A 26,124-nucleotide genomic window follows, 5' to 3' on the forward strand; every position below is an offset into this window, starting at 1 on the left:
ATGGTGTTTATACTTGCGTACTATTGTTTGTACAGATGAACGTGGTACCTTCAGGCATTTGGAAATTGCTCCCAAGGATGAACCAGACTTGTGGAGGTCTACACATTTTTTTCTGAGGTCTTGGTTGATTTCTTTTGATTTTCCCATGATGTCAAGCAAAGAGGCACTGAGTTTGAAGGTAGGCCTTGAAATACATCCACAGGTACACCTGTAGCCTATCATAAGCTTCTAAAGCCATGACATAATTTTCTGGAATTTTCCAAGCTGTTTAAAGGCACAGTCAACTTAGTGTATGTAAACTTCTGACCCACTGGAATTGTGATACAGTGAATTATAAGTGAAATAATCTGTCTGTAAACAATTGTTGGGAAAATGACTTGTGTCATGCACAAAGTAGATGTCCTAACCGACTTGCCAAAACTATAGTTTGTTGACAATAAATTTGTGCGGTGGTTAAAAAAAAAGAGTTTTAATGACTCCAACCTTAGTGTACGTAAACTTCCGACTTCAACTGTAATTATGTCCTTGAGCTATTATTGTGTATTAATGTTCTGTAATATGTCATGTTTCGTGTTCTGTGTGGACCCCAGGAAGAGTAGCTGCTGCTTTTGCTACAGCTAATGGGGATCCTAATAAAATACCAAAATACCAAATCAGCTTCTTGATATGCCACACCTGTCAGGTGGATGGATTACCTTGGCAAATGAAAAATGCTCACTAACAGGGATGTAAACAAAATTGTGTGCAAAATTTGAAAGAAATAAGCTTTTTGTGTGTATGGAACAATTTCTGGGATCTTTTATTTCAGCTCATGAAACATTGGACCAACATTTTACATGTTGCGTTTACATTTTTGTTCAGTATAGTTATTTTAGATCTTTGCAAATGAAAGAGTTTAGGAGAGGGAGGGATGGAGCTAAGCTACTGTAGATAGGATGAAGGAGAGAAGAAAGTGTCTTATTATTGAACTGAACATGAATGGGTCTAACATGGATCTATGATAATAATGTAAACAGACTATTATGGCCATATATTATTATGGTGTAGAACTCCATTTCCCATGGTCCCCTTGTTGCCTTCTGCAATGATGTGGGGTGTGGCTGAAGAAGTCATTAGTGTGTATGTTAGTGTGCGTGTGTGTGTGTGTGTGTGTGTGTGTGTGTGTGTGTGTGTGTGTGTGTGTGTGTGTGTGTGTGTGTGCGCGCGCTCTCCTCCATCCCAGAGCTCGCTCTCAGCAGCACACACAGCATCTCTGCTCTGCAGCTCTGAACATGAGGAACAAGGATTACGGTAAAAAACGTTGATGACTGTTGATTGACCGGGACGTGTGAAGGCGGAGCTTGCTTTGTTACCGAATGAACCCCCTACCGACAGACAGAATGCACCGGGACCGCAACGGAACCGTCGCCCTGGCGCGGTGAGAGCTCGTGATTAGGCTATTTATCTCTTTACTGAGCGTTAGCTAGGCTTATTAACGGAGCTAACCCCGTGTTTAATACCGCCGGTTAACGCGATCCATTCTGTGAATTAAATCATTACTGCTGCCGGTTAGAAACACACGGATCGATAGGATTAAGAATGAGAGTATAACATCTAAGAAGTATTATATAATAATCGCTATAAGTGGGCCGGGGTGGAGATTCTGTCAGAGAGATTCTAGTTGAAAACAGACAGAGAGAATTATAGAAAAGACGCAGAGATAAATTGAGACTGAGAGACCAGCGACATATTATGGTTATTCATATTACTAATATGATGAATTAACGGGCTAATTTAATTTAATTGGTAAACAGGCTAATTTTAGGTTAGGCCATTTGGTAAACAGGCTAATTTACCCCCACTAGGTCTGTAATAAGGCCTGTTGTTCAGTGTTACATTATAGCCTGCCTGTTTACCGTTACTGTAGTCATATAGCCTGCCTGTTTACCGTTACTGTAGTCATATAGCCTGCCTGTTTACCGTTACTGTAGTCATATAGCCTGCCTGTTTACCGTTACTGTAGTCATATAGCCTGCCTGTTTACCGTTACTGTAGTCATATAGCCTGCCTGTTTACCGTTACTGTAGTCATATAGCCTGCCTGTTTACCGTTACTGTAGTCATATAGCCTGCCTGTTTACCGTTACTGTAGTCATATAGCCTGCCTGTTTACCGTTACCGAATATATATTCATTAGTTTATTTTGCACCATTCTGTTGAAGTCAGCACCAGAAGGGATAGCTACCCACTGTCGGATCAATACCTGATAAATACAGGTGGAAAGATATACGATATAATAGTAGATCAGATATTAATCTATAATATATAGTAATAGAAAATAACTCATAGTCTGGATGTCTAAGGTGAAGAGTAGTGAGACGGTGAAGGTGGTAATCCGCTGTCGCCCGTTAAACCGCAAAGAGGAGGCGGCAGCGGCTGGTGTTACCCGGACACCGGGAGGAGAGGGCGGGATTGTAGAGATGGACGTGCGTCTGGGTCAGGTGGTCTTACGGAACCCTCGCGCTCCGCCCGGCGAGCCACGTAAGACGTTTACGTTCGACTCTGTGTACGACCCCTCGTCTAAACAGCGTGATCTTTATGATGAGACGGTGCGGCCACTGATCGATTCTGTCCTAGACGGGTTTAACGGAACCATCTTCGCCTATGGCCAGACGGGTACCGGGAAGACCTACACCATGCAGGGGGCATGGCTGGAACCAGAGAAGAGAGGCGTCATCCCCAATGCCTTCGAACACGTCTTCACCCAGATCTCCCGCTCCGCAGCCGACCGTCAGTATCTGGTCAGAGCCTCTTACCTGGAGATCTACCGAGAGGAGATCAGGGATCTACTGGATCCCAACGTGCACGCCCACCCCCCCCGCACCCTGGAGCTGAGGGAGAGCCCGGAGAGTGGGGTGTACGTACGTGACCTGACGGCGTGCGTGTGTAAGAGCATAAAGGAGATAGAGGAAGTGATGAATGTGGGTAACCAGGCGCGCTCGGTGGGAGCAACAGACATGAACAAACACTCTTCCCGTTCCCACACCCTGTTCCTCATCACGGTGGAGTGTTCCCTGCCGGGGCCGGACGGGCGGCAGCACATCAGGGTGGGCCGGCTCAACCTGGTTGACCTGGCGGGCAGCGAGCGGCAGGCCAAGACGGGCGTCCACGGAGAACGCCTGAAGGAAGCTGCCAAGATCAACCTGTCTCTGTCGGCACTAGGCAACGTGATCTCAGCACTGGCAGACAGGCGTAGCGGCCACGTTCCGTACCGGGACTCCAAACTGACCCGGTTATTACAGGACTCCCTGGGGGGCAACGCCAAGACAGTGATGGTGGCTACGCTAGGCCCCGCCCCCCAACACTACGAGGAGACCCTCACCACGCTCCGCTACGCTAACAGAGCGAAAAACATCCAGAACCAGCCAAGAGTTAACGAAGACCCTAAAGACGCCCTGCTCAGAGAGTTCCAGAGGGAGATCGCACGGCTCCGCGCCCAGCTCAACCACAGGAAGGGGAGGGGCAAACACAGGAAGGCAGAAGGAGAGGAGGGCTGGGACGGAGAGGGGGATGAGGAGGGAGAGGAGGAGGTGGAGAAGGAGAGGACGCTGCAGGAGGAGAGACTGGAAGAGGAGAAGGAGGCCATCAGAGAAGACGGATCACTATTGGTTGAGGAGAAGCAGAGGCTTCTGGGAGAAAAGGAGAGGATGATGGGAGATCTGAGGAAGGAGCGGGACGCCACCGAGCAGCTGACTGCCAAGTACAAGGTACCGTACACACACACACACACACACACACAGTGTTGAGTCAGCGTAATCCCACTGCGCCAGATTTAAGGCTGTTGGTTAATCTGATGATCTGGAGATTAGGTGTATCATGACAACACTCACCACTACACACCTAATTACTATAATAATAATAATAATAATAATATGCCATTTAGCAGACGCTTTTATCCAAAGCGACTTACAGTCATGCGTGCATACATTTCTTTGTGTATGGGTGGTCCCGGGGATCGAACCCACTACCTTGGCGTTACAAGCGCCGTGCTCTACCAGCTGAGCTACAGAGGACCACAAGATAACCCTGAAAGAGTTGCAAAGCTCCACAGCGGAGATTACTACACACTGTTTGTGTGTGTTTCAGTGAACTCTCTCTTTGATATTTTCAAAGTCCAAAGGATCCCAGCCCTCATTGGTGTAGGCATGAGCCAGTCGTCCAATCAAAATCATCGATCTACAGGCTGCATTTTTCTCCCTGTTCAGTAAACCAATGGGAGGCATGTTGCTAGGTGGAGAGGGCAGATAGAGAGAGCGAGAGAGATGGACACACATTAACACACACACTGTGTTGTGACTGAAGAAATGTTACGGTTGTTTGTGTTCATCTCAGGCTGCCCTTCAGTCCCGTGTCTTTTTGGCCCTGAAGAAGACACTGCTACTCCAGCTGCTCTTTCTTCATCTGACTACGTTTTCTCTCCAAGAGCATCTGCTCACGGTGGTGGCACAAGGCTGCTACTCCATCTGCTCACGGTGGTGGCACAAGGCTGCTACTCCATCTGCTCACGGTGGTGGCACAAGGCTGCTACTCCATCTGCTCACGGTGGTGGCACAAGGCTGCTACTCCATCTGCTCACGGTGGTGGCACAAGGCTACTAATTTCTCCTAAATGGAGATTTTCCCACCTACTGAGAACAGCGCCGGAGAAGATGGCTGCCGTTTTACAGCCCTCTAACCAACCCTCTAACCAATTGTACTATTATGTGTGTTTTTCCGCGTTATTTGTAATTTATTTTGTACATAATGTTTCTGCCATCGTCTCTTATAACCAAAAAGAGCTTCTGGATATCAGGACAGCGATTACTCACCTCGCATTGGACGAAGATTTTTTTCTTCAACGAGGCGGCCGCGAAGGATATCTTACAGACACCCGACAAGGCCCAAATCCCCGTCATTCGCGTGAGGAAGAGACGGAGATATCGCGGACGCAGATCCGGGTGCCTTGTAAGGATCCGACGGCGAGCGAGTAAACTGCCTCTTCCATCAATCCTATTAGCCAACGTTCAAGCTTTTGAGAATAAAATGGACGATTTAAGATTACGGTTATCCTACCAACGGGACATTAAAAACTGTAATATCTTATGTTTCATGGAGTCGTGGCTGAACGACAACAATGATAACATTCAGCTAGCAGGCTATACGCTACATCGGCAGGATAGAACGGCTGACTCTGGTAAGACAAGGGGTGGCGGTCTGTGTATATTTGTAAACAACAGCTGGTGCACAAAATCAAATACTAAGGAAGTCTCGAGGTTTTTCTCGCCTGAGGTAGAGTATCTTATGATAAGCTGTAGACCACACTATTTACCAAGAGAGTTTTCATCTATATTTTTCATAGCTGTCTATTTACCACCACAAACCAATGCTGGCATTAAGATTGCACTGAATGAGTTGTACAAGGCCATTAATCAACAGGAAAACGCTCATCCAGATGCAGCGCTCCTAGTGGCCGGGGACTTTAATGCAGGGAAACTTTAATCCGTTCTACCTAATTTCTACCAGCATGTTAAATGTGCAACCAGAGGAAAAAAACCTCTAGACCACCTTTACTCCACACACAGAGATGCATACAAAGCTCTCCCTCGCCCTCCATTTGGCAAATCTGACCATAACTCTATCCTCCTGATTCCTGCTTATAAGCAAAAACTGAAGCAGGAAGCACCAGTGATTCGGTTAATAAAAAAGTGGTCAGATGACGCAGATGCTAAGCTACAGGACTGTTTTGCTAGCACAGACTGGAACATGTTCCGGGATTCTTCAGACAGCATTGAGGAGTACACCACATCAGTCACTGGCTTCATCAATAAGTGCATCGATGATGTCGTCCCCACAGTGACCGTACGTACATACCCCAACCAGAAGCCATGGATTACAGGAAACATCCGCACTGAGCTAAAGGGTAGAGCTGCCGCTTTCAAGGAACGGGACTCTAACCCGGACGCTTATAAGAAATCCCGCTATGACCTCCGACGAACCATCAAACAGGCAAAGAGTCAATACAGGTCTAAGATTGAATCATACTACACTGGCTCTGACGCTCGTCGGATGTGGCAGGGCTTGAAAACTATTACAGACTACAAAGGGAAGCACAGCCGCGAGCTGCCCAGTGACACAAGCCTACCAGACGAGCTAAACCACTTCTATGCTCGCTCGAGGCAAGCAACACTGAAGCATGCATGAGAGCACCAGCTGTTCCGGATGACTATGTGATCACGCTCTCCGTAGCCGATGTGAGTAAGACTTTTAAGCAGGTCAACATTCACAAGGCCGCAGGGCCAGACGGATTACCAGGACGTGTACTCCGAGCATGTGCTGACCAACTGGCAAGTGTCTTCACTGACATTTTCAACATGTCCCTGACTGAGTCTGTAATACCAACATGTTTCAAGCAGACCACCATAGTCCCCGTGCCCAAGAACTCTAAGATAACCTGCCTAAATGACTACCGACCCGTAGCACTGACGTCTGTAGCCATGAAGTGCTTTGAAAGACTGGTCATGGCTCACATCAACAGCATAATCCCAGAAACCCTAGACCCACTCCAATTTGCATACCGCCCCAACAGATCCACAGATGATGCAATCTCTATCGCACTCCACACTGCCCTTTCCCACCTGGACAAGAGGAACACCTACGTGAGAATGCTATTCATTGACTACAGCTCAGCATTCAACACCATAGTGCCCTCTAAGCTCATCACTAAGCTAAGGATCCTGGGACTAAACACCTCCCTCTGCAACTGGATCCTGGACTTCCTGACGGGCCGCCCCCAGGTGGTAAGGGTAGGTAACAACACATCTGCCACACTGATCCTCAACACGGGGGCCCCTCAGGGGTGCGTGCTCAGTCCCCTCCTGTACTCTCTGTTCACCCATGACTGCATGGCCAGGCACGACTCCAACACCATCATTAAGTTTGCCGACGACACAACAGTGGTAGGCCTGATCACCGACAACGATGAGACAGCCTATAGGGAGGAGGTCAGAGATCTGGCCGTGTGGTGCCAGGACAACAACCTCTCCCTCAACGTGACCAAGACAAAGGAGATGATTGTGGACTACAGGAAAAAAAAGAGGACTGAGCACGCCCCCATTCTCATCGACGGGGCTGTAGTGGAACAGGTTGAGAGCTTCAAGTTCCTTGGTGTCCACATCACCAACGAACTATCATGGTCCAAACACACCAAGACAGTCGTGAAGAGGGCACGACAAAGCCTATTCCCCCTCAGGAAACTAAAAAGATTTGGCATGGGTCCTCAGATCCTCAAAAAATTCTACAGCTGCACCATCGAGAGCATCCTGACTGGTTGCATCACCGCCTGGTATGGCAACTGCTTGGCCTCTGACCGCAAGGCACTACAGAGGGTAGTGCGTACGGCCCAGTACATCACTGGGGCAAAGCTTCCTGCCATCCAGGACCTCTATACCAGGCGGTGTCAGAGGAAGGCCCTCAAAATTGTCAAAGACTCCAGCCACCCTAGTCATAGACTGTTCTCTCTGCTACCGCACGGCAAGTGGTACCGGAGTGCCAAGTCTAGGTCCAAAAGACTTCTCAACAGCTTCTACCCCCAAGCCATAAGACTCCTGAACAGCTAATCATGGCTACCCGGACTATTTGCACTGCCCCCCACCCCATCCTTTTTACGCTGCTGCTACTCTGTTAAGTATTTATGCATAGTCACTTTAACTCTACCCACATGTACATATTACCTCAACTACCTCAACTAGCCGGTGCCCCCGAACATTGACTCTGCAACGGTACCCCCCTGTATATATAGCCTCCCTACTGTCACTTTATTTTACTTCTGCTCTTTTTTTCTCAACACTTTTTTTGTTGTTGTTTTATTCTTACTTTTTTTGTTTAAAATAAATGCACTGTTGGTTAAGGGCTGTAAGTAAGCATTTCACTGTAATGTCTGCACCTGTTGTATTCGGCGCATGTGACCAATAAAATTTGATTTGATTTGATTTGACTGTGTTGTGACTGAAGAAATGTTACGGTTGTTTGTGTTCATCTCAGGCTGCCCTTCAGTCCCGTGTCTTTATGGCCCTGAAGAAGACACTGCTACTCCAGCTGCTCTTTCTTCATCTGACTACGTTTTCTCTCCAAGAGCATCTGCTCACGGTGGTGGCACAAGGCTGCTACTCCATCTGCTCACGGTGGTGGCACAAGGCTGCTACTCCATCTGCTCACGGTGGTGGCACAAGGCTGCTACTCCATCTGCTCACGGTGGTGGCACAAGGCTGCTACTCCATCTGCTCACGGTGGTGGCACAAGGCTGCTACTCCATCTGCTCACGGTGGTGGCACAAGGCTGCTACTCCATCTGCTCACGGTGGTGGCACAAGGCTGCTACTCCATCTGCTCACGGTGGTGGCACAAGGCTGCTACTCCATCTGCTCACGGTGGTGGCACAAGGCTGCTACTCCATCTGCTCACGGTGGTGGCACAAGGCTGCTACTCCATCTGCTCACGGTGGTGGCACAAGGCTGCTACTCCATCTGCTCACGGTGGTGGCACAAGGCTACTAATTTCTCCTAAATGGAGATTTTCTCTTTTGCCCCTCGCTCACCTGTCCATCTCCTCATTTGAATTCCCTGCATCTGCAGTGCATTGGGAAAGTATTCAGACCCCTTGACTTTTTCCAAATTTTGTTACGTTACAGCCTTATTCTAAAATTGATTACATAAATAAAATCCTTAGCAATCTACACACAATACCCCATAATTACAAAAACAGCGAAAACAGTTTTTTAGAATCTTTTGCACATTTATAAAAAATTAAAAAACAGAAATACCTTATTTACATAAGTATTCAGACCCTTCGCTATGAGACACAAAATTGAGCTCAGATGCATCCTGTTTCCATTCATCATCCTTGAGATGTTTCTACAACTTGATTGGAGTCCACCTGTGGTACATTCAATTGATTGAACATGATTTGGAAAGGCACACACCTGTCTATAAAGGTCCCACAGTTGACAGTGCATGTCAGAGCAAAAACCAAGCCATGAGGTCGAAGGAATTGTCCAAGACAGCATTGTGTCGAGGCACAGATCTGGGGAAGGGTACCAAAAAATGTCTGAATCATTGACGGTCCCCAAGAACACAGTGGCCTCCATCATTCTAAATGGAAGAAGTTTGGAACCACCAAGACTCTTCCAAACTGAGCAATCGGGGGAGAAGGGCCTTGGTCAGGGAGGTGACCAAGAACCCGATGGTCACTCTGACAGAGCTCTAGAGTTCCTCTGTGGAGATGGGAGAACCTTCCAGAAGGACAACCATCTCTGCAGCACCATCTCTGCAGCACCTTTGGCAGCGATTACAGCCTCAAGTCTTCTTGGGTATGACGCTACAAGCTTGGCACGCCTGTATTTGGGGAGATTCTCCCATTCTTCTCTGCAGATTCTCTCAAGCTCTGTCAGGTTGGATGGGGAGCGTCGCTGCACAGCTATTTTCAGGTCTCTCCAGAGATGTTTAATCAGGTTCAAGTCCGGGCTCTGGCTGGGCCACTCAAGGACATTCAGAGACTTGTCCCGAAGCCACTCCTGCGTTGTCTTGGCTGTGTGCTTAGGGTCGTTGACTTGTTGGAAGGTGAACCTTCGCCCCAGTCTGAGGTTCAGAGCGCTCTGGAGCAGGTTTTCACCAAGGATCTCTCTGTACTTTGCTCCGTTCATCTTTGCCTCGATTCTGACTAGTCTCCCAGTCCATGCCGCTGAAAGACATCCCCACACCATGATGCTGCCACCACCATGATTCACCGTAGAGATGGTGCCAGGTTTCCTCCAGACGTGATGCTTGGCATTCAGGCCAAAGAGTTTAATTTGGGTTTCATCAGACCAGAGAATTAGGTGCCTTTTGGCAAACTCCAAGCGGGCTGTCATGTGCCTTTTACTGAGGAGTGGTTTCCATCTGGCCACTCTACCATAAAGGCCTGAATGGTGGAGTGCTGCAGAGATGGTTGTCCTTCTGGAAGGTTCTCCCATCTCCACAGAGGAACTCTAGAGCTCTGTCAGAGTGACCATCGGGTTCTTGGTCACCTCCCTGACCAAGGCCCTTCTCCACCGATTGCTCAGTTTGGCTGGCAGCCAGCTCTAGGAAGAGTCTTGGTGGTTCCAAACTTCTTCCATTTAAGAATGATGGAGGCCACTGTGTTCTTGGGGACCTTCAATGCTGCAGAAATGTTTTGATACCCTTCCTCAGATCTGTGCCTCGACACATTCCTGTCTCGGAGCACAACGGACAATTCCTTCGACCTCATGGTTTTTTCTCTGACATGCACTGTCAACTGTGGGACCTTATATAGACAGGTGTGTGCCTTTCCAGGCCCAGCCAATCAGAATGAGTTTTTTCCCCACACAAGGGCTTTATTACAGACATAAATACTCCTCAGTTTCATCAGCTGTCCGGGTGGCTATTCTCAGACAATCCCGCAGGTAAAAAAGCCGGATGTGGAGGTCCTGGTCTGCGGTTGTGAGGCCGGTTGGACGTACTGCCAAATTCTCTAAAACGACCTTGGTAGAGAAATTAACATTACATTCTCTGGCAACAGTTCTGGTGGACATTCCTGCAGTCAGCATGCCAATTGCATGCTCCCTCAAAACTTGAGACATCTGTGGCATTGTGTGTTTGTGACAAAACTGCACATTTTAGAGTGGCCTTTTATTGTCCCCAGCACAAGGTGCACCTGTGTAAAGATCATGCTGTTTAATCAGCTTCTTGATATGCCACACCTGTCAGGTGGATGCATTATCTTGGCAATGGAGAAATGCTCACTAACAGGGCTGTAAACAAATTTGTGCACAAAATGTGAGAGAAATACGATTTTTGTGCGTATGGAACATTTCTGGGATCTTTTATTTCAGCTCATGAAACATGGGACCAACACTTTACATATTACGTTTATATTTTTGTTCAGTATAGTATATACATACAGTATAGTATATACATACAGTGGGGAGAACAAGTATTTGATACACTGCCGATTTTGTAGGTTTTTCTACTTACAAAGCATGTAGAGGTCTGTAATTTTTTATCATAGGTACACTTCAACTGTGAGAGACGGAATGTAAAACAAAAATCCAGAAAATCACATTGTATGATTTTTAAGTAATTAATTTGCATTTTATTGCATGACATAAGTATTTGATCACCTACCAACCAGTAAGAATTCCGGGTCTCACAGACCTGTTAGTTTTTCTTTAAGAAGCCCTCCTGTTCTCCACTCAATACCTGTATTAACTGCACCTGTTTGAACTCGTTACCTGTATAAAAGACACCTGTCCACACACTCAATCAAACAGACTCCAACCTCTCCACAATGGCCAAGACCAGAGAGCTGTGTAAGGACATCAGGGATAAAATTGTAGACCTGCACAAGGCTGGGATGGGCTACAGGACAATAGGCAAGCAGCTTGGTGAGAAGGCAACAACTGTTGGCGCAATTATTAGAAAATGGAAGAAGTTCAAGATGACGGTCAATCACCCTCGGTCTGGGGCTCCATGCAAGATCTCACCTCGTGGGGCATCAATGATCATGAGGAAGGTGAGGGATCAGCCCAAAACTACACGGCAGGACCTGGTCAATGACCTGAAGAGAAATGGGACCACAGTCTCAAAGAAAACCATTAGTAACACACTACGCCGTCATGGATTAAAATCCTGCAGTTCACGCAAGGTCCCCCTGCTCAAGCCAGCGCATGTCCAGGCCCGTCTGAAGTTTGCCAATGACCATCTGGATGATCCAGAGGAGGAATGGGAGAAGGTCATGTGGTCTGATGAGACAAAAATAGTGCTTTTTGGTCTAAACTCCACTCGCCGTGTTTGGAGGAAGAAGAAGGATGAGTACAACCCCAAGAACACCATCCCAACCGTGAAGCATGGAGGTGGAAACATCATTCTTTGGGGATGCTTTTCTGCAAAGGGGACAGGACGACTGCACCGTATTGAGGGGAGGATGGATGGGGCCATGTATCGCGAGATCTTGGCCAACAACCTCCTTCCCTCAGTAAGAGCATTGAAGATGGGTCGTGGCTGGTTCTTCCAGCATGACAACGACCCGAAACACACAGCAAGGCAACTAAGGAGTGGCTCCGTAAGAAGAATCTTAAGGTCCTGGAGTGGCCTAGCCAGTCTCCAGACCTGAACCCAATAGAAAATCTTTGGAGGGAGCTGAAAGTCCGTATAGCTCAGCGACAGCCCCGAAACCTGACGGATCTGGAGAAGGTCTGTATGGAGGAGTGGGCCAAAATCCCTATTGCAGTGTGTGCAAACCTGGTCAAGACCTACAGGAAACGTATGATCTCTGTAATTGAAAACAAAGGTTTCTGTACCAAATATTAAGTTCTGCTTTTCTGATGTATCAAATACTTATGTCATGCAATAAAATGCAAATTAATTACTTAAAAATCATACAATGTGATTTTCTGTATTTTTGTTTTAGATTCCGTCTCTCACAGTTGAAGTGTACCTATGATAAAAATTACAGACCTCTACATGCTTTGTAAGTAGGAAAACCTGCAAAATCGGCAGTGTATCAAATACTTGTTCTCCCCACTGTATGTGTTGTAGCTAGCTAGCTAACGTCTGTCTGTGAGATGACTCATATTATTCTGAGTAACTATACGTTAGGGTTAGGGCTACGGCTAGCTAGCTAACGTCTGTCTGTGAGATGACTCATATTAGTCTGAGTAACTATATGTTAGGGTTAGTGCTAGCTAGCTAACGTCTGTCTGTGAGATGACTCATATTAGTCTGAGTAACTATACGTTAGGGTTAGGGCTAGCTATCTAATGTCTGTCTGTGAGATGACTCATATTAGTCTGAGTAATTATACATTACCTGTGTGTTGTAGCTAGCTAGCTAACGTGTGTCTGTGAGATGACTTATATTAGTATGAGTAATTATACGTTAGGGTTAGGGTTAGTGCTAGCTAACGTCTGTCTAGGGTTAGCTAGCTAACGTCTGTCTGTGAGATGACTCATAATAGTCTGAGTAACTATACGTTAGAGTTAGGGTTAGCTAGCTAACGTCTGTCTGTGAGATGACTCATATTAGTCTGAGTAACTATACGTTAGAGTTAGGGTTAGCTAGCTAACGTCTGTCTGTGAGATGACTCATATTAGTCTGAGTAACTATACGTTAGGGTTAGGGCTAGCTAGCTAACGTGTGTCTGTGTAATGTTCTGCATCGTGCTGCTACCGAAGGAATACGGACAGTATACAGTGATTCCCCATGAAAGTCTTCTAGTGTTGTTGTTATTCTCTGACAGACAGTACCGCTTGGTGGCCGATATATTATTTTGGGAGTTTGTTCAATGTGGGGAGAAGCTAGGCAGAGGACACCGAATCCATTTGCCTGCGTGTGTTGTTGGGGCCATTCAAGAGGAGATGTGAAAGGTCAATAACAACAATCTCTCCTTGTATCAAAGTGACTCTAAACACCTCACTGCATTTCCGAAACACACCAGATAAAAGTGTTCCATTGGTAGAACTGTAGTATTTATTATAAGCTTTAGTAGTATATATTTATTCTACTCTGTCATACATTGCCATAACTGTTCCTGCGTACTGCTGTGTAAACACCTCAGTCTCCAGAGCAAATGTACTTGAATACAAGCCATGTGTACTTATTTGCTATATTGACAGACTCGTCTACTGTTTTATTCAAACATGTTTACTTGCCTTCAAATTAAAGTTGAAATGATTCACCAACCCTGAATAACCCTGAATAACCCTGAATAACCCTGAATGATTAGTTTTAGAAGGAAGCTACTCCCCTACGTATCCCCCCCTCATCCCCCTTCATCCCCCCTCAATCCCCCTTCATCCCCCTTCATCCCCCCTCATCCCCCATCATCCCCCCTCATCCCCCTTCATCCCCCCCTCATCCCCCCCTCATCCCCCTTCATCCCCCCTCATCCCCCTTTATCCCCCCTCATCCCCCTTCATCCCCCCAATTGTGCGCCGCCCTATGGGACTCCCAATCACGGCCGGTTGTGATACAGCCTGGAATTTAACCAGGGGGTCTGTAGTGACGCCTCAAGCACTGAGATGCAGTGCCTTAGACCACTGCGCAACTCGGGAGCTTAACTTAACCTGTCTGGATAGGTATAACCCTTAACCTGCCTGGATAGGTATAACCCTTAACCTGCCTGGATAGGTATAACCCTTAACCTGCCTGGATAGGTATAACCCTTAACCTGCCTGGATAGGTATAACCCTTAACCTGCCTGGATAGGTATAACCCTTAACCTGCCTGGATAGGTATAACCCTTAACCTGCCTGGATAGGTATAACCCTTAACCTGCCTGGATAGGTATAACCCTTAACCTGCCTGGATAGGTATAACCCTTAACCTGCCTGGATAGGTATAACCCTTAACCTGCCTGGATAGGTATAACCCTTAACCTGCCTGGATAGGTATAACCCTTGACCTGCCTGGATAGGTATAACCCTTAACCTGCCTGGATAGGTATAACCCTTAACCTGCCTGGATAGGTATAACCCTTAACCTGCCTGGATAGGTATAACACTTTACTTTTCTGGATAGGTATATCCCTTGACCCCTAACCTGTCTGTATAGCTATAACCGTTGACCCTTAACCCTTAGCCTGTCTGGATAGGTATCAGCAGTGTAGTGGTGAAGCTTCCACCATGTTGTTTCCAGAGGTAGTGCCAGGGAAGGGTTAGGGAGCGACACATGGCCTAGTGGACACCAAAGATGATGGATAAATTAAGATGGGTTTTTTTCACAGTTCTGGTCTGCTTAGTTCATTGACTGTATATGAACCAGAAAAAGGAGGGAGTGAGATGTCTCGCATCCTCTTCTGTCACTGTGTCACACCCTGGCTCTGGGGACTCTATATGTTGAGCCAGGGTGTGTATATTCTATGTATTGTATTTCTGTGTTGGCCAGAGTTGTTCCCAATCAGAGGCAACGAGTGTCAGCTGTTGCTGGTTGTCTCTGATTGGGAGCCATATTTATAGAGGCTGTTTTCCCACAATAGTTGTGGGATCTTGTTCCGTTTGGTTTGTTCCGTGTTGGTTGTTAACCTAGGACGTCACGTCATCGTTTGTTGTTTTGTTTGTTTGTGTATTCATCAAATAAAGAAGTATGTTCGCTCATCACGCTGCGCCTTGGTCTACTCCGTCTAACGATCGTGACAGAAGATCCCACCATACCAGGACCAAGCAGCGTGTCCAGGAGCAGGCAGCCTGGACATGGGAGGAAGCGCCGGGAAAGGAGCTGGAGAGGTTGGCGATGGCCCAGGTGGGCAAAGGGTGGTCCTGGGAGGACATGCTCGGGGGAAAAGGGCCATGGGCTAAGATTAAGGCCCTGGCGAGAGAGGAGCAGCGGCGTCAACAGTGTCGTCGTCGGACGGACGAGAGGCAACCCCAAAATGTGTTTAGGGGGGGGCACACGGCATGGGCAACTGGGCAGCAGGAGGCTGCCACAGGGCGATTTGGGAGGTTGGCAGAGGAGGCCGCCAGGTTACGGGGGCCACTGGTCAAAGAAGGGAAGGAAGGTGTAGAGGCACGGCGAGAGGTACTGGGGTGTGTTACCAGTCCGGTCCGGCCCGTTCCAGATCCCGACGTAGGGCCAGTGGTGTGTGTCCCCAGTACGGTCCGGTCTGTTCCTGCTCCCCGCACCAAGCCTACGGTGTGCGTCGCCAGCTCGGCCCGGCCTGTTCCTGCCACTCGCGCCGGGCCTACGGTGCGCGTCGCCAGCCCGGCCCGGCCTGTTCCTGCTCCTCGCACCAAGCCTACGGTGTGCGTCGCCAGCCCGGCCCGGCCTGTTCCTGCCACTCGCACCAAGCCTACGGTGTGTTTTCGCCAGCCCGGCCCGGCCTGTTCCTGCTCCTCGCACCAAGCCTACGGTGTGCGTCGCCAGCCCGGCCCGGCCTGTTCCTGCCACTCGCACCAAGCCTACGGTGTGCGTCGCCAGCCCGGCCCGGCCTGTTCCTGCCACTCGCACCAAGCCTACGGTGCGCGTCGCCAGCCCGGCCCGGCCTGTTCCTGCTACTCGCACCAAGCCTACGGTGCGCGTCGCCAGCCCGGCCCGGCCTGTTCCTGCCACTCGCACCAAGCCAGGGGGTGCGAGTCGTCAGCCCGGTAAGGCCCGTTCCTGCTCCACGCACCAAGCCAGGGGTGCGAGTCGTCGCCCGGGTCCGCCCGTTCCTGCTCCACGCACCAAGCCAGGGGTGCGCATCGTCAGTCGGTCGGCCCGTTCCTGCTCCACGCACCAAGCCAGGGGTGCGCATCGTCAGTCCGGTCCGGCCCGTTCCTGCTCCACGCACCAAGCCAGGGGTGCGCATCGTCAGCCCGGTCCGGCCCGTTCCTGCTCCACGCACCAAGCCAGGGGTCTGCGTCGTCAGTCCGGCACAACCCGTGCCTGGGTCACCGGTGCCTGGTCAGGTACCGGTCAGCTGCTCCACACCGGAGCCTAAGCAATCCGCTTCTACGATGTCCAGTCCAGCTCCAGCCAGCGGGGCCAAACCGGACCAGGGGCGCCACGGGGGGATGGTTAAAGGGTGGTGGTCAAGCCCGGAGCCGGAACCGCCTCCGAGGAGGAATGCCCACCCAGCCCTCCCCTGGTTTGTTGATGTTTAGGCGCGGTCGCAGTCCGCGCCTTTAGGGGGGGGTACTGTCACACCCTGGCTCTGGGGACTCTATATGTTGAGCCAGGGTGTGTATATTCTATGTATTGTATTTCTGTGTTGGCCAGAGTGGTTCCCAATCAGAGGCAACGAGTGTCAGCTGTTGCTGGTTGTCTCTGATTGGGAGCCATATTTATAGAGGCTGTTTTCCCACAATAGTTGTGGGATCTTGTTCCGTTTGGTTTGTTCCGTGTTGGTTGTTAACCTAGGACGTCACGTCATCGTTTGTTGTTTTGTTTGTTCGTGTATTCATCAAATAAAGAAGTATGTTCGCTCATCACGCTGCGCCTTGGTCTACTCCGTCTAACGATCGTGACACACTGGTGGATAGTATCATCCTGTTTCTTGTTTATGTAGCTGCTTCCTGTCCAATTACAGAAGAGGAGAATGAGGGATGGAGAGAGAGAGGGAAGGAGATGGGGGGGGGTGTAAGTAGCAGAAAGAGAATCACTAATCTCCATCTCTCAGCATGCTGAACTGCAACACTAAAATATTGATGAGTTGGTGTGTGTGTCTATTTCTGTCTGTATGTGTGTGTGTTTTGACTGCCGGGTAGGGGAGAAAGCAGTCCCATGCATTATAGAACACAGACCCCTCTCTCTTTCCCTCTCTCCTCTTTCCCTCTCTCTCTCTTTGCCTCCCTCTCTCTTTCCCTCCCTCTCTCTCTCCTTCCCTCCCTCTCACATACATACACACACACATACATATACATGGCAACACAAAACAAAGGGCCTTACAGTAAAGACTGCCACATGTTTTCCAGTACCATCCCCTCTCTTTATAACAACTGTCCTGTCCAGTATCTGTGTGTGGGTTAGGGGTTAGGGTTAGGGTTAGGGTTAGGGTTAGGGTTACTGTATCTGTGTGTGTCGGAAGCTGATGCTGTGTGTGTGTGTGTTGTGGTTGCTAGGCGATGGAGAGCAAACTGCTGGTTGGAGGGAAGAACATCATGGATCACACCAATGAACAGCAGAAGACCCTGGAGATCAGAAGACAGGAGATCGCTGAGCAGGTACACACAAACACACACACACACACACAAACACACACACACACACACAAACACACACACACACACACACAAACACAATCAACAGCCTTAAAGGACACATTTTTTATTTTTTATTTTATTCTGCTGGTTTGTCAACCTTATCTTCTTTGTCTATTTGTATTTATTATGGATCCCCATTAGTTCCTGTCAAGGCAGCAGCTACTCTTCCTGGGGTTTATTATGGATCCCCATTAGTTCCTGCCAAGGCAGCAGCTACTCTTCCTGGGGTTTATTATGGATCCCCATTAGTTCCTGCCAAGGCAGCAGCTACTCTTCCTGGGGTTTATTATGGAACCCCATTAGTTCCTGCCAAGGCAGCAGCTACTCTTCCTGGGGTTTATTATGGATCCCCATTAGTTCCTGCCAAGGCAGCAGCTACTCTTCCTGGGGTTTATTATGGATCCCCATTAGTTCCTGCCAAGGCAGCAGCTACTCTTCCTGGGGTCCAGCATGATTAAGGCAGTTACATACAATAAAAAACATTATATTTCATAACACTTTTCACAACTAATGTGTACGCGTGTGTTTGTTCCTGTGTTGAGGTGTCACCCAGGGTTCAGTACCACTGCTGTTCTCTTTACAGACATGTTATTAAATATGATGTTTATTGTCTACAGTTCTAGAGAGAGGGACATCTAAATAAAGCTGTGTTTGTATTGAAGTGTTAATAAAGCTGTGTTTGTATTGAAGTGTTAATAAAGTTATGTTTGTATTGTAGAGTCGTAGGGAGAGAGAGATGCAGCAGCAGGTGATGGTTCAGGATGAAGAGACTCTAGAACTCAGAGAAACATTCTCCTCCCTGCAACAGGAAGTGGAGGCCAAGACCAAGAAACTAAAAAAGGTGACACACACACACACACACACACACACACACACACACACGAAGGTGAGACACACACACACACACACGAAGGTAAGACACACTTAAAACACTGTATTTTTTCTCATTGACTCTATTGTTGTTGAAGTGTCTCAATAAAAGCAATTGTTCACAAAGAGAAGTGATATACATACACATCACACACCCACACCCACGTCACACGCACACACACACAGTGGGATTCCTCTGTCCTAATTCCAGTGTTCCTTCTCTACCCCCTATGACACGGACCATAATGACCCCCTGCCACGAGATGTCATCAGAGAGCGCAACCGAACAGTGTACTGTCTAGACTCGGTTTCTTGTTTTAAAGAAATAGTTTTGAATCATAGCTGAAGTTTTTATTGCTACGGATTCCGCGACTCGGTTAGCCTTTACGGCTGGGACCGCAAGCCTGTGTTCCAGATTCCTGTTAAGTAGCAGTTAGCTGCTAGCCATCATGAAAACGGAGCAGGCTAACGCTAGCAGTGCTAGCCATCATGAAAATGGAGCAGGCTTACGCTAGCAGTGCTAGCTCACCTGTGTTTTTATCCACGGCTGGGCACAAATGCTTTAGGTGTGAGAGGATTTCCACACAATCACAAGATGAAGATAAGGTGGAACTGGAAAATGGACATGGATTTGTCTTCCCTAAATGCAACCACCATCAAGCATCTTAGGGAAGAGATCCTCTGGGTACTCGCTCGGCTGCGAGAAAAGGATAACCTGCTTTCTAAGTACACCGACCTTGCTGTAACCCGGGAAAACCAAATCTCAGTTCTAAATGCCTCCCATAGCAAAGCTGTCGATGAGCTGGGCGGCGTTGTTATGTCCCAATCCAATGGAAAGATGTTTAGCTCAACTCCGCGGCCCATGGGAGACCGGACACTCACAAGGCGTAGGAGATCAGGGAGGCAGTCTGGCCACACTTCATCTATCCGAGAAGATCCCATCCAGCTATCAAACTGATTTCCCCACTTGAGACGGACCTACCAGCCCTGGGAGTATACCCCCAGCCAGCGGCCTCCCAGTGGCACCCTCCCCCATGGCCGCCCAGTGGCACCCTCCCCCACGGCCGCCCAGTGGCACCCTCCCCCACGGCCGCCCAGTGGCACCCTCCCCCACGGCCGCCCAGTGGCACCCTCCCCCGTCATCCGCTGTTGCTGGTGCGAAGAGTTAGGCTAGCATGGCTCGAAGCTTCCATCCCCCTGCCCGAGGCAGTCCCAACCCGCTCCCCCTCTTCCTTCCCCATCGGATTCCATCCAGACCACCATCATTGTGGGCAGCTCGATGGTGAGAGATTTTGGCCTGCCTACAGTCTGGGGACCAACGAATGTACACTGTCACCCAGGAGCTCCCTCCTGTCCACGGTCCAGCTACTCCATCTGACACCATCGTCACTCACGTAGTTTTTAACGACCTTCGCTTTAGGCGATCTGAGGAACTGAGGGAGGACTACAGGAAAAAATTAACACCCTAACTAGCACAGGGAAGAGAATAATTAGCTCTGGTGCTATCGAAGGGGTTCGGAGCGTTTCAGACAACTCGTTGCCCTAAACGAGTACCTGAACAAACTTTTCAACGACAGGAATGTGTCCTTTTGTGACAACTTTGATTTGCTGCGGGAGCAACCAGCACTTTTTAAAAGAGACTGGATTCACCCTAACCGCATGGGGTTCCAGGATTTCCATAAACTGTGCTCCAGTGCTCCCTGTCAAATAAGCAACAGAGGACTTGAAAGCATATCAACTCCTGTAGAAATGGCAGTATGGTTATTGTGAGTAACCTAATTTATGTTCCTCTAACTCCGCCTTCTATTGAGTTTATACAAACTATACAACTTTCATATCCTACCATTCAGATAGATTGGAGATTGTCGGAAGACTTGGTTGTAACTTTAATAATTTGGTTGTTATTCCATTGGTTACCTCGAGGCAGATGCCCCAGGGGCAGAGTGGCCCACACTCATTGAATATGGCGCTTTAACATGTTAGAGCAATCACTAGTGAAACCTTTCGCTTGAATGACCTCATTACTGAGCGCAAAGTTGATTGCATGTTTCTCACTGAAACATGGCTGTCTTCAGACTGTAGTGCCTCTCTTATTAAAGCCTCCCCCCCAGACTACAGCTTTTCATACTCAATCAGAAAAGGGAAAAGGGGTGGGGGGGGGGGACAGACTATTTTTACTAATGCTCTCAGCTGTAAGGACATTTCATTTGGTGACTTTGGGTGTTTTGAGCATCATGCTATACTGTTTAAATGTCAGCCACCAGTGCTGGTCATAACCCTGTATAGGCCACCAAAGCACTGCCCCACTTTCTTTACTGATTTATCTGAACTACTGTCTATTGTCCTTGAGAACTATGATACAATCATTGTGTTGGGTGATTTTAATATTCATGTTGACAAAGAGACTGACTCCAAGGCCATTGAATATATTAATCTGTTGAGCTCTATGGACTTTATCCAACATGCTACTGGGCCCACCCATAACCACAGCCATACTCTGGACCTGGTTATTACCAAGGGGCTTTCTATTGACATATCCTCTACGGCCATACTCTGGACCTGGTTATTACCAAGGGGCTTTCTATTGACATATCCTCTACGGCCATACTCTGGACCTGGTTATTACCAAGGGACTTTCTATTGACATATCCTCTACGGCCATACTCTGGACCTGGTTATTACCAAGGGGCTTTCTGTTGACATATCCTCTACGGCCATACTCTGGACCTGGTTATTACCAAGGGGCTTTCTATTGACATATCCTCTACGGCCATACTCTGGACCTGGTTATTACCAAGGGGCTTTCTATTGACATATCCTCTACGGCCATACTCTGGACCTGGTTATTACCAAGGGGGCTTTCTGTTGACATATCCTCTACGGCCATACTCTGGACCTGGTTATTACCAAGGGGCTTTCTATTGACATATCCTCTACGGCCATACTCTGGACCTGGTTATTACCAAGGGGCTTTCTGTTGACATATCCTCTACGGCCATACTCTGGACCTGGTTATTACCAAGGGGCTTTCTGTTGACATATCCTCTACGGCCATACTCTGGACCTGGTTATTACCAAGGGGCTTTCTGTTGACATATCCTCTACGGCCATACTCTGGACCTGGTTATTACCAAGGGGCTTTCTGTTGACATATCCTCTACGGCCATACTCTGGACCTGGTTATTACCAAGGGGCTTTCTATTGACATATCCTCTACGGCCATACTCTGGACCTGGTTATTACCAAGGGGCTTTCTGTTGACATATCCTCTACGGCCATACTCTGGACCTGGTTATTACCAAGGGGCTTTCTGTTGACATATCCTCTACGGCCATACTCTGGACCTGGTTATTACCAAGGGGCTTTCTGTTGACATATCCTCTACGGCCATACTCTGGACCTGGTTATTACCAAGGGGCTTTCTATTGACATATCCTCTACGGCCATACTCTGGACCTGGTTATTACCAAGGGGCTTTCTGTTGACATATCCTCTACGGCCATACTCTGGACCTGGTTATTACCAAGGGGCTTTCTATTGACATATCCTCTACGGCCATACTCTGGACCTGGTTATTACCAAGGGGCTTTCTGTTGACATATCCTCTATTGTTGATGTTGCTTTATCTGATCACCACTGTGGATGTTTTACTACCTTGTTGCCCATAGCAGCACAGGCCAGGGTAATACTGAACACATTATTAAGAAACGCTGTCTTACCTCTGAAGTTGCTACAGATTTTATTGAGTATATGAACAATACTCCACTACCCATGCTGCCTTCCCCTTGTGATGATTTAGTTGATAACTTTAATAGCAAATGAAGGGCAACCATTGATGCCATAGCTCCAGTAAGGTTGAAAAGGCCACATCCAAACGGAGAGCCCCTTGGATGAGTGAGGAAATATTGCAGAAAGGCAGAGCGGACATGGAGTCCATTGTGATATTCTAAGAGAGTAACTTGGCATACTGTATATAACAAGGTAGTTAGAAATGCCAGATGGGCTAATTTTTCTAAATTGATCACTAATAATCAGTGCTCTTCTCGACCATTGATGGCCTGATAAATCCTCCCCCGCAAACCTATGTGAACTTTCCTCCACATCTAAATGTGATGAGTTTGTGGCATATTCAGAGATAAGATAACCAACATTAGACTGAGTATCCCCACCACCTTCATCAAAACAGTTTTCAATTGCCTATCTGAAGAAGTGCAAGCTATTGTTAATCACTTCCTGTTCACAGGCACATTTCCCACTGCACTAAAAACTGTTATGGTGAAACCCCTTCTGAAGAAAAGTCATCTAGATTCTTCAGCTTTTAGACATTTTTGGCCAACCTTCCATTCTTAAGCAAAATTCGGGAGAAATTGGTGTTCTAATAGCGAAATGATTTTTTAAGTGGCAACTGTATTTTTGAAAAATCTGGTTTTCGTGCCCACCACAGCCCAGAGACAGCCTTAGTTAAAATGGTAAATGATCTTGGAGCCAACACAGATGGCAAACAGCTCTCTGTCCTTGCTGTAAGTGCTGCATTCGACACTGTCGACCATGATGTCCTTCTGGACAGACTGGAGAGGTGGGTCATCCTCTCTGGTCCAGTTCTAAATTGGTTTAGGACCTATTTAACCGGTCAAGTGTTTTTTGTCACCCTTGGTGAACGTAACTCAGAGAAAATTGATATCACATCAGTGGAGGCTCCTCAGAGGAGGAAGGGGAGGACCATTCTCCTCAGTGAATTTCATTTTTTTTTAAATAGTGAAACATTAAAAAAGTTATCCTTTTTAAATAAAACTATACTAAATATATTCAGCACTCTGTATGGTTGCACCTTGGTGTAGCCGGAGTACACCTATCTTCTGTCCTCCTCTGGGTACATTGACTTCAATACAAAACCTAGTAGGCTTGTGGTTCTCACCCCCTTCCATAGACTTACACAGTACTTATGACAACTTCTGGAGGACGTCCTCCAACCCATCAGAGCTCTTGCAGCATGAACTGACATGTTGTCCACCCAATCAAAGGATCAGAGAATGAATCTGGTACTGAAAGCATAAGCTACAGCTAGCTAGCACTGCAGTGCATAAAATGTGGTGAGTTGTTGACTCAAAGAATGAGAAAGACAATAGTTGAACAGTTTTGAACAAATGTATTTATTCCTAAAGTAAAGAGAAGCAAGAGAGAAAGAGAGAGACAGAGAGAGACAGAGAGAGAGAGACAGAGAGACAGAGAGACAGAGAGAGAAAGAGAGAGAGAGACAGAGAGAGAAAGAGAGAGAGAGACAGAGAGAGAAAGAGAGAGCGAGAACTAGCTATATTAGAGAGAGAGAGAGCGAGAGAAAGAGAGAGAGAGAGAGAGAGAGAGAGAGAGAGAGGAGACAGAGAGAGAGAGAGAGGAGACAGAGAGAGGGAGAGAGAGAGAAAAGAGAGAGAGAGAGAGAGAGAGAGAGAGAGAGAGAGAGAGAGAGAGAGAGAGAGAGAGAGAGAGACAGAGAGAGACAGAGAGAGAGAGACAGAGAGAGAAAGAGAGAGCGAGAACTAGCTATATTAGAGAGAGAGAGAGAGAGAGACAGAGAGACAGAGAGAGAAAGAGAGAGAGAGACAGAGAGAGAAAGAGAGAGCGAGAACTAGCCTGCCAGTGTAACTGCTAAACTGCTTGCTGCTGACTACACTGTACTGCATGATTTACTAACCCATTAGTTCTAGTAGCTATGCTGACTATGTCGTGACAGTGATGGGTTTCCGGGATGATGGTGTTGATGTGAGCCATGACCAGCCTTTCAAAGCAGTTCATGGCTAACGACGTGTGTGCTATGGGGCGGTAGTCATTTAGGCAGGTTACCTTCACTTTCTTGGGCACAGGGACTATAGTGGTCTGCTTGAAACATGTAGGTATTACAAACTCGGTCAGGGAGAGGTTGAAAATGTCATTGAAGACACTTGCCATCTGGTCAGCGCATGCTCTGAGTATGCATCCTGGTAATCCGTCTGGCCCTGCGGCCTTGTAAATGTTAACCTGCTTAAAGGTCTTACTCACATCGGCTACGGAGAGCGTGATCACACAGTCATCTGGAACAGCTGATGCTCTCATGCATGGTTCAGTGTTGCTTGCCTTGAATTAAACACAGAAGGCATTTAACTCATCTGGTAGGCTCGAGTCACTGAGCAGCTCGCGGCTGGGTTTCCCTTTGTAATCCGTGATAGTTTGCAAGCCCTGCCACATTTGACAAGCATCAGAGCCGGTGTAGTAGGATTCTATCTTAGTCCTGTATTGGCGCTTTGCCTGTTTGATGGCTCGTCGTAGCGGGATTTATTGTAAGCGTCTGGATTAGTGTCCCGCTCCTTGAAAGCGGCAGCTCTAGCCTTTAGTTCAGTGTGGATGTTGCCTGTAATCCTTGGCTTCTGGTTGGGACATGTACATAGGGTCACTGTGGGGACGACGTCGTCGATGCACTTATTAATGAAGCCAATGACTGAATTGGTAAACTCCTCAATGCCATCGGATGAATCCCGGAACATATTCCAGTCTGTGCTAGCAAAACAGTCCTGTAGCTTAGCATCCGCGTCATCTGACCACTTCCATATTGAATGCGCCACTGGTACTTCCTGTTTGACCTTTTGATTGTAAGCAGGAATCAAGAGGATAGAGTTACGGTCAGATTTGCCAAATGGAGGGCGTGTGCAGTAAAGGTGATCTAGAGTTTTGTCTCCTCTAGTGCTGGTAGACATGAGGTAAAACATATTTCAGTTTCCCTGCATAAAATCACCAGCCACTGGGATGAGTGGTCCTCTGTAGCTCAGTTGGTAGAGCATGACTTTGGCCACCCATACGTAAAATGGGACCACCCATACGTAAAATAGGACCACCCATACGTAAAATAGGACCACCCATACGTAAAATAGGACCACCCATACGTAAAATAGGACCACCCATACGTAAAATAGGACCACCCAAACGTAAAATGGGACCACCCATACGTAAAATAACTGCAAGTCGCTTTGGATAAAAGCATCTGCTAAATGGCATATATTATTATTATTATTATATATATATATTATTATATATTATGAGCATTTTCTTGTTTTCTTATGGCCCTATACAGCTCGTTCAGTGCGGTCTTGGGAGCAAAACCTTGAGACTTCCTTAATATTAGAGATTGCACACCAGCTGTTGTTAACAAAGAGACACACCCCTCCCCCCTAATCTTATCCGATGTTGCCATACGGTCTTGAGGATACATAGAAAAACAGCTAAATGTATATTATCCATCTCCTTGTTCAGCCACAACTCTGAGAAACCTAGAATATTACTGTTCTTCAGGTCCTGTTGAGCCCGTAAAACGACAGATATCCATCACAGCACCATTCTCAAACATCACTTAGCTGTTAGCATGGTGGCTAACTCCTCTACCCTATTGCTGTGGAGATGTTAGCATGGTGGCTAACTCCTCTACTCTATTGCTGTGGAGATGTTAGCATGGTGGCTAACTCCTCTACTCTATTGCTATGGGGCTG

General features: G+C 47.6%; 1 protein-coding gene across 2 annotated transcripts in view; it reads left to right on the forward strand.

The window, feature by feature from the left end:
• The first annotated feature begins 1,203 nt into the window (after positions 1 to 1,203).
• LOC121542755 (kinesin-like protein KIF3C) overlaps positions 1,204 to 26,124 on the forward strand; it is a 35,567-nt gene continuing 10,646 nt past the window's right edge. For both annotated transcript variants that reach the window (XM_041852284.1, XM_041852285.1), the window contains exons 1-3: positions 1,204 to 3,745; positions 17,603 to 17,704; positions 18,462 to 18,584. In XM_041852284.1, the coding sequence (XP_041708218.1) occupies positions 2,333 to 3,745; positions 17,603 to 17,704; positions 18,462 to 18,584 (1,638 nt within the window). In that variant the 5' untranslated portion in view covers positions 1,204 to 2,332. The remainder of the gene's footprint in view (positions 3,746 to 17,602; positions 17,705 to 18,461; positions 18,585 to 26,124) is intronic.

The sequence above is a fragment of the Coregonus clupeaformis genome, chromosome 28 (assembly GCF_020615455.1).
Source record: "Coregonus clupeaformis isolate EN_2021a chromosome 28, ASM2061545v1, whole genome shotgun sequence".
NCBI lineage: Eukaryota > Metazoa > Chordata > Actinopteri > Salmoniformes > Salmonidae > Coregonus > Coregonus clupeaformis.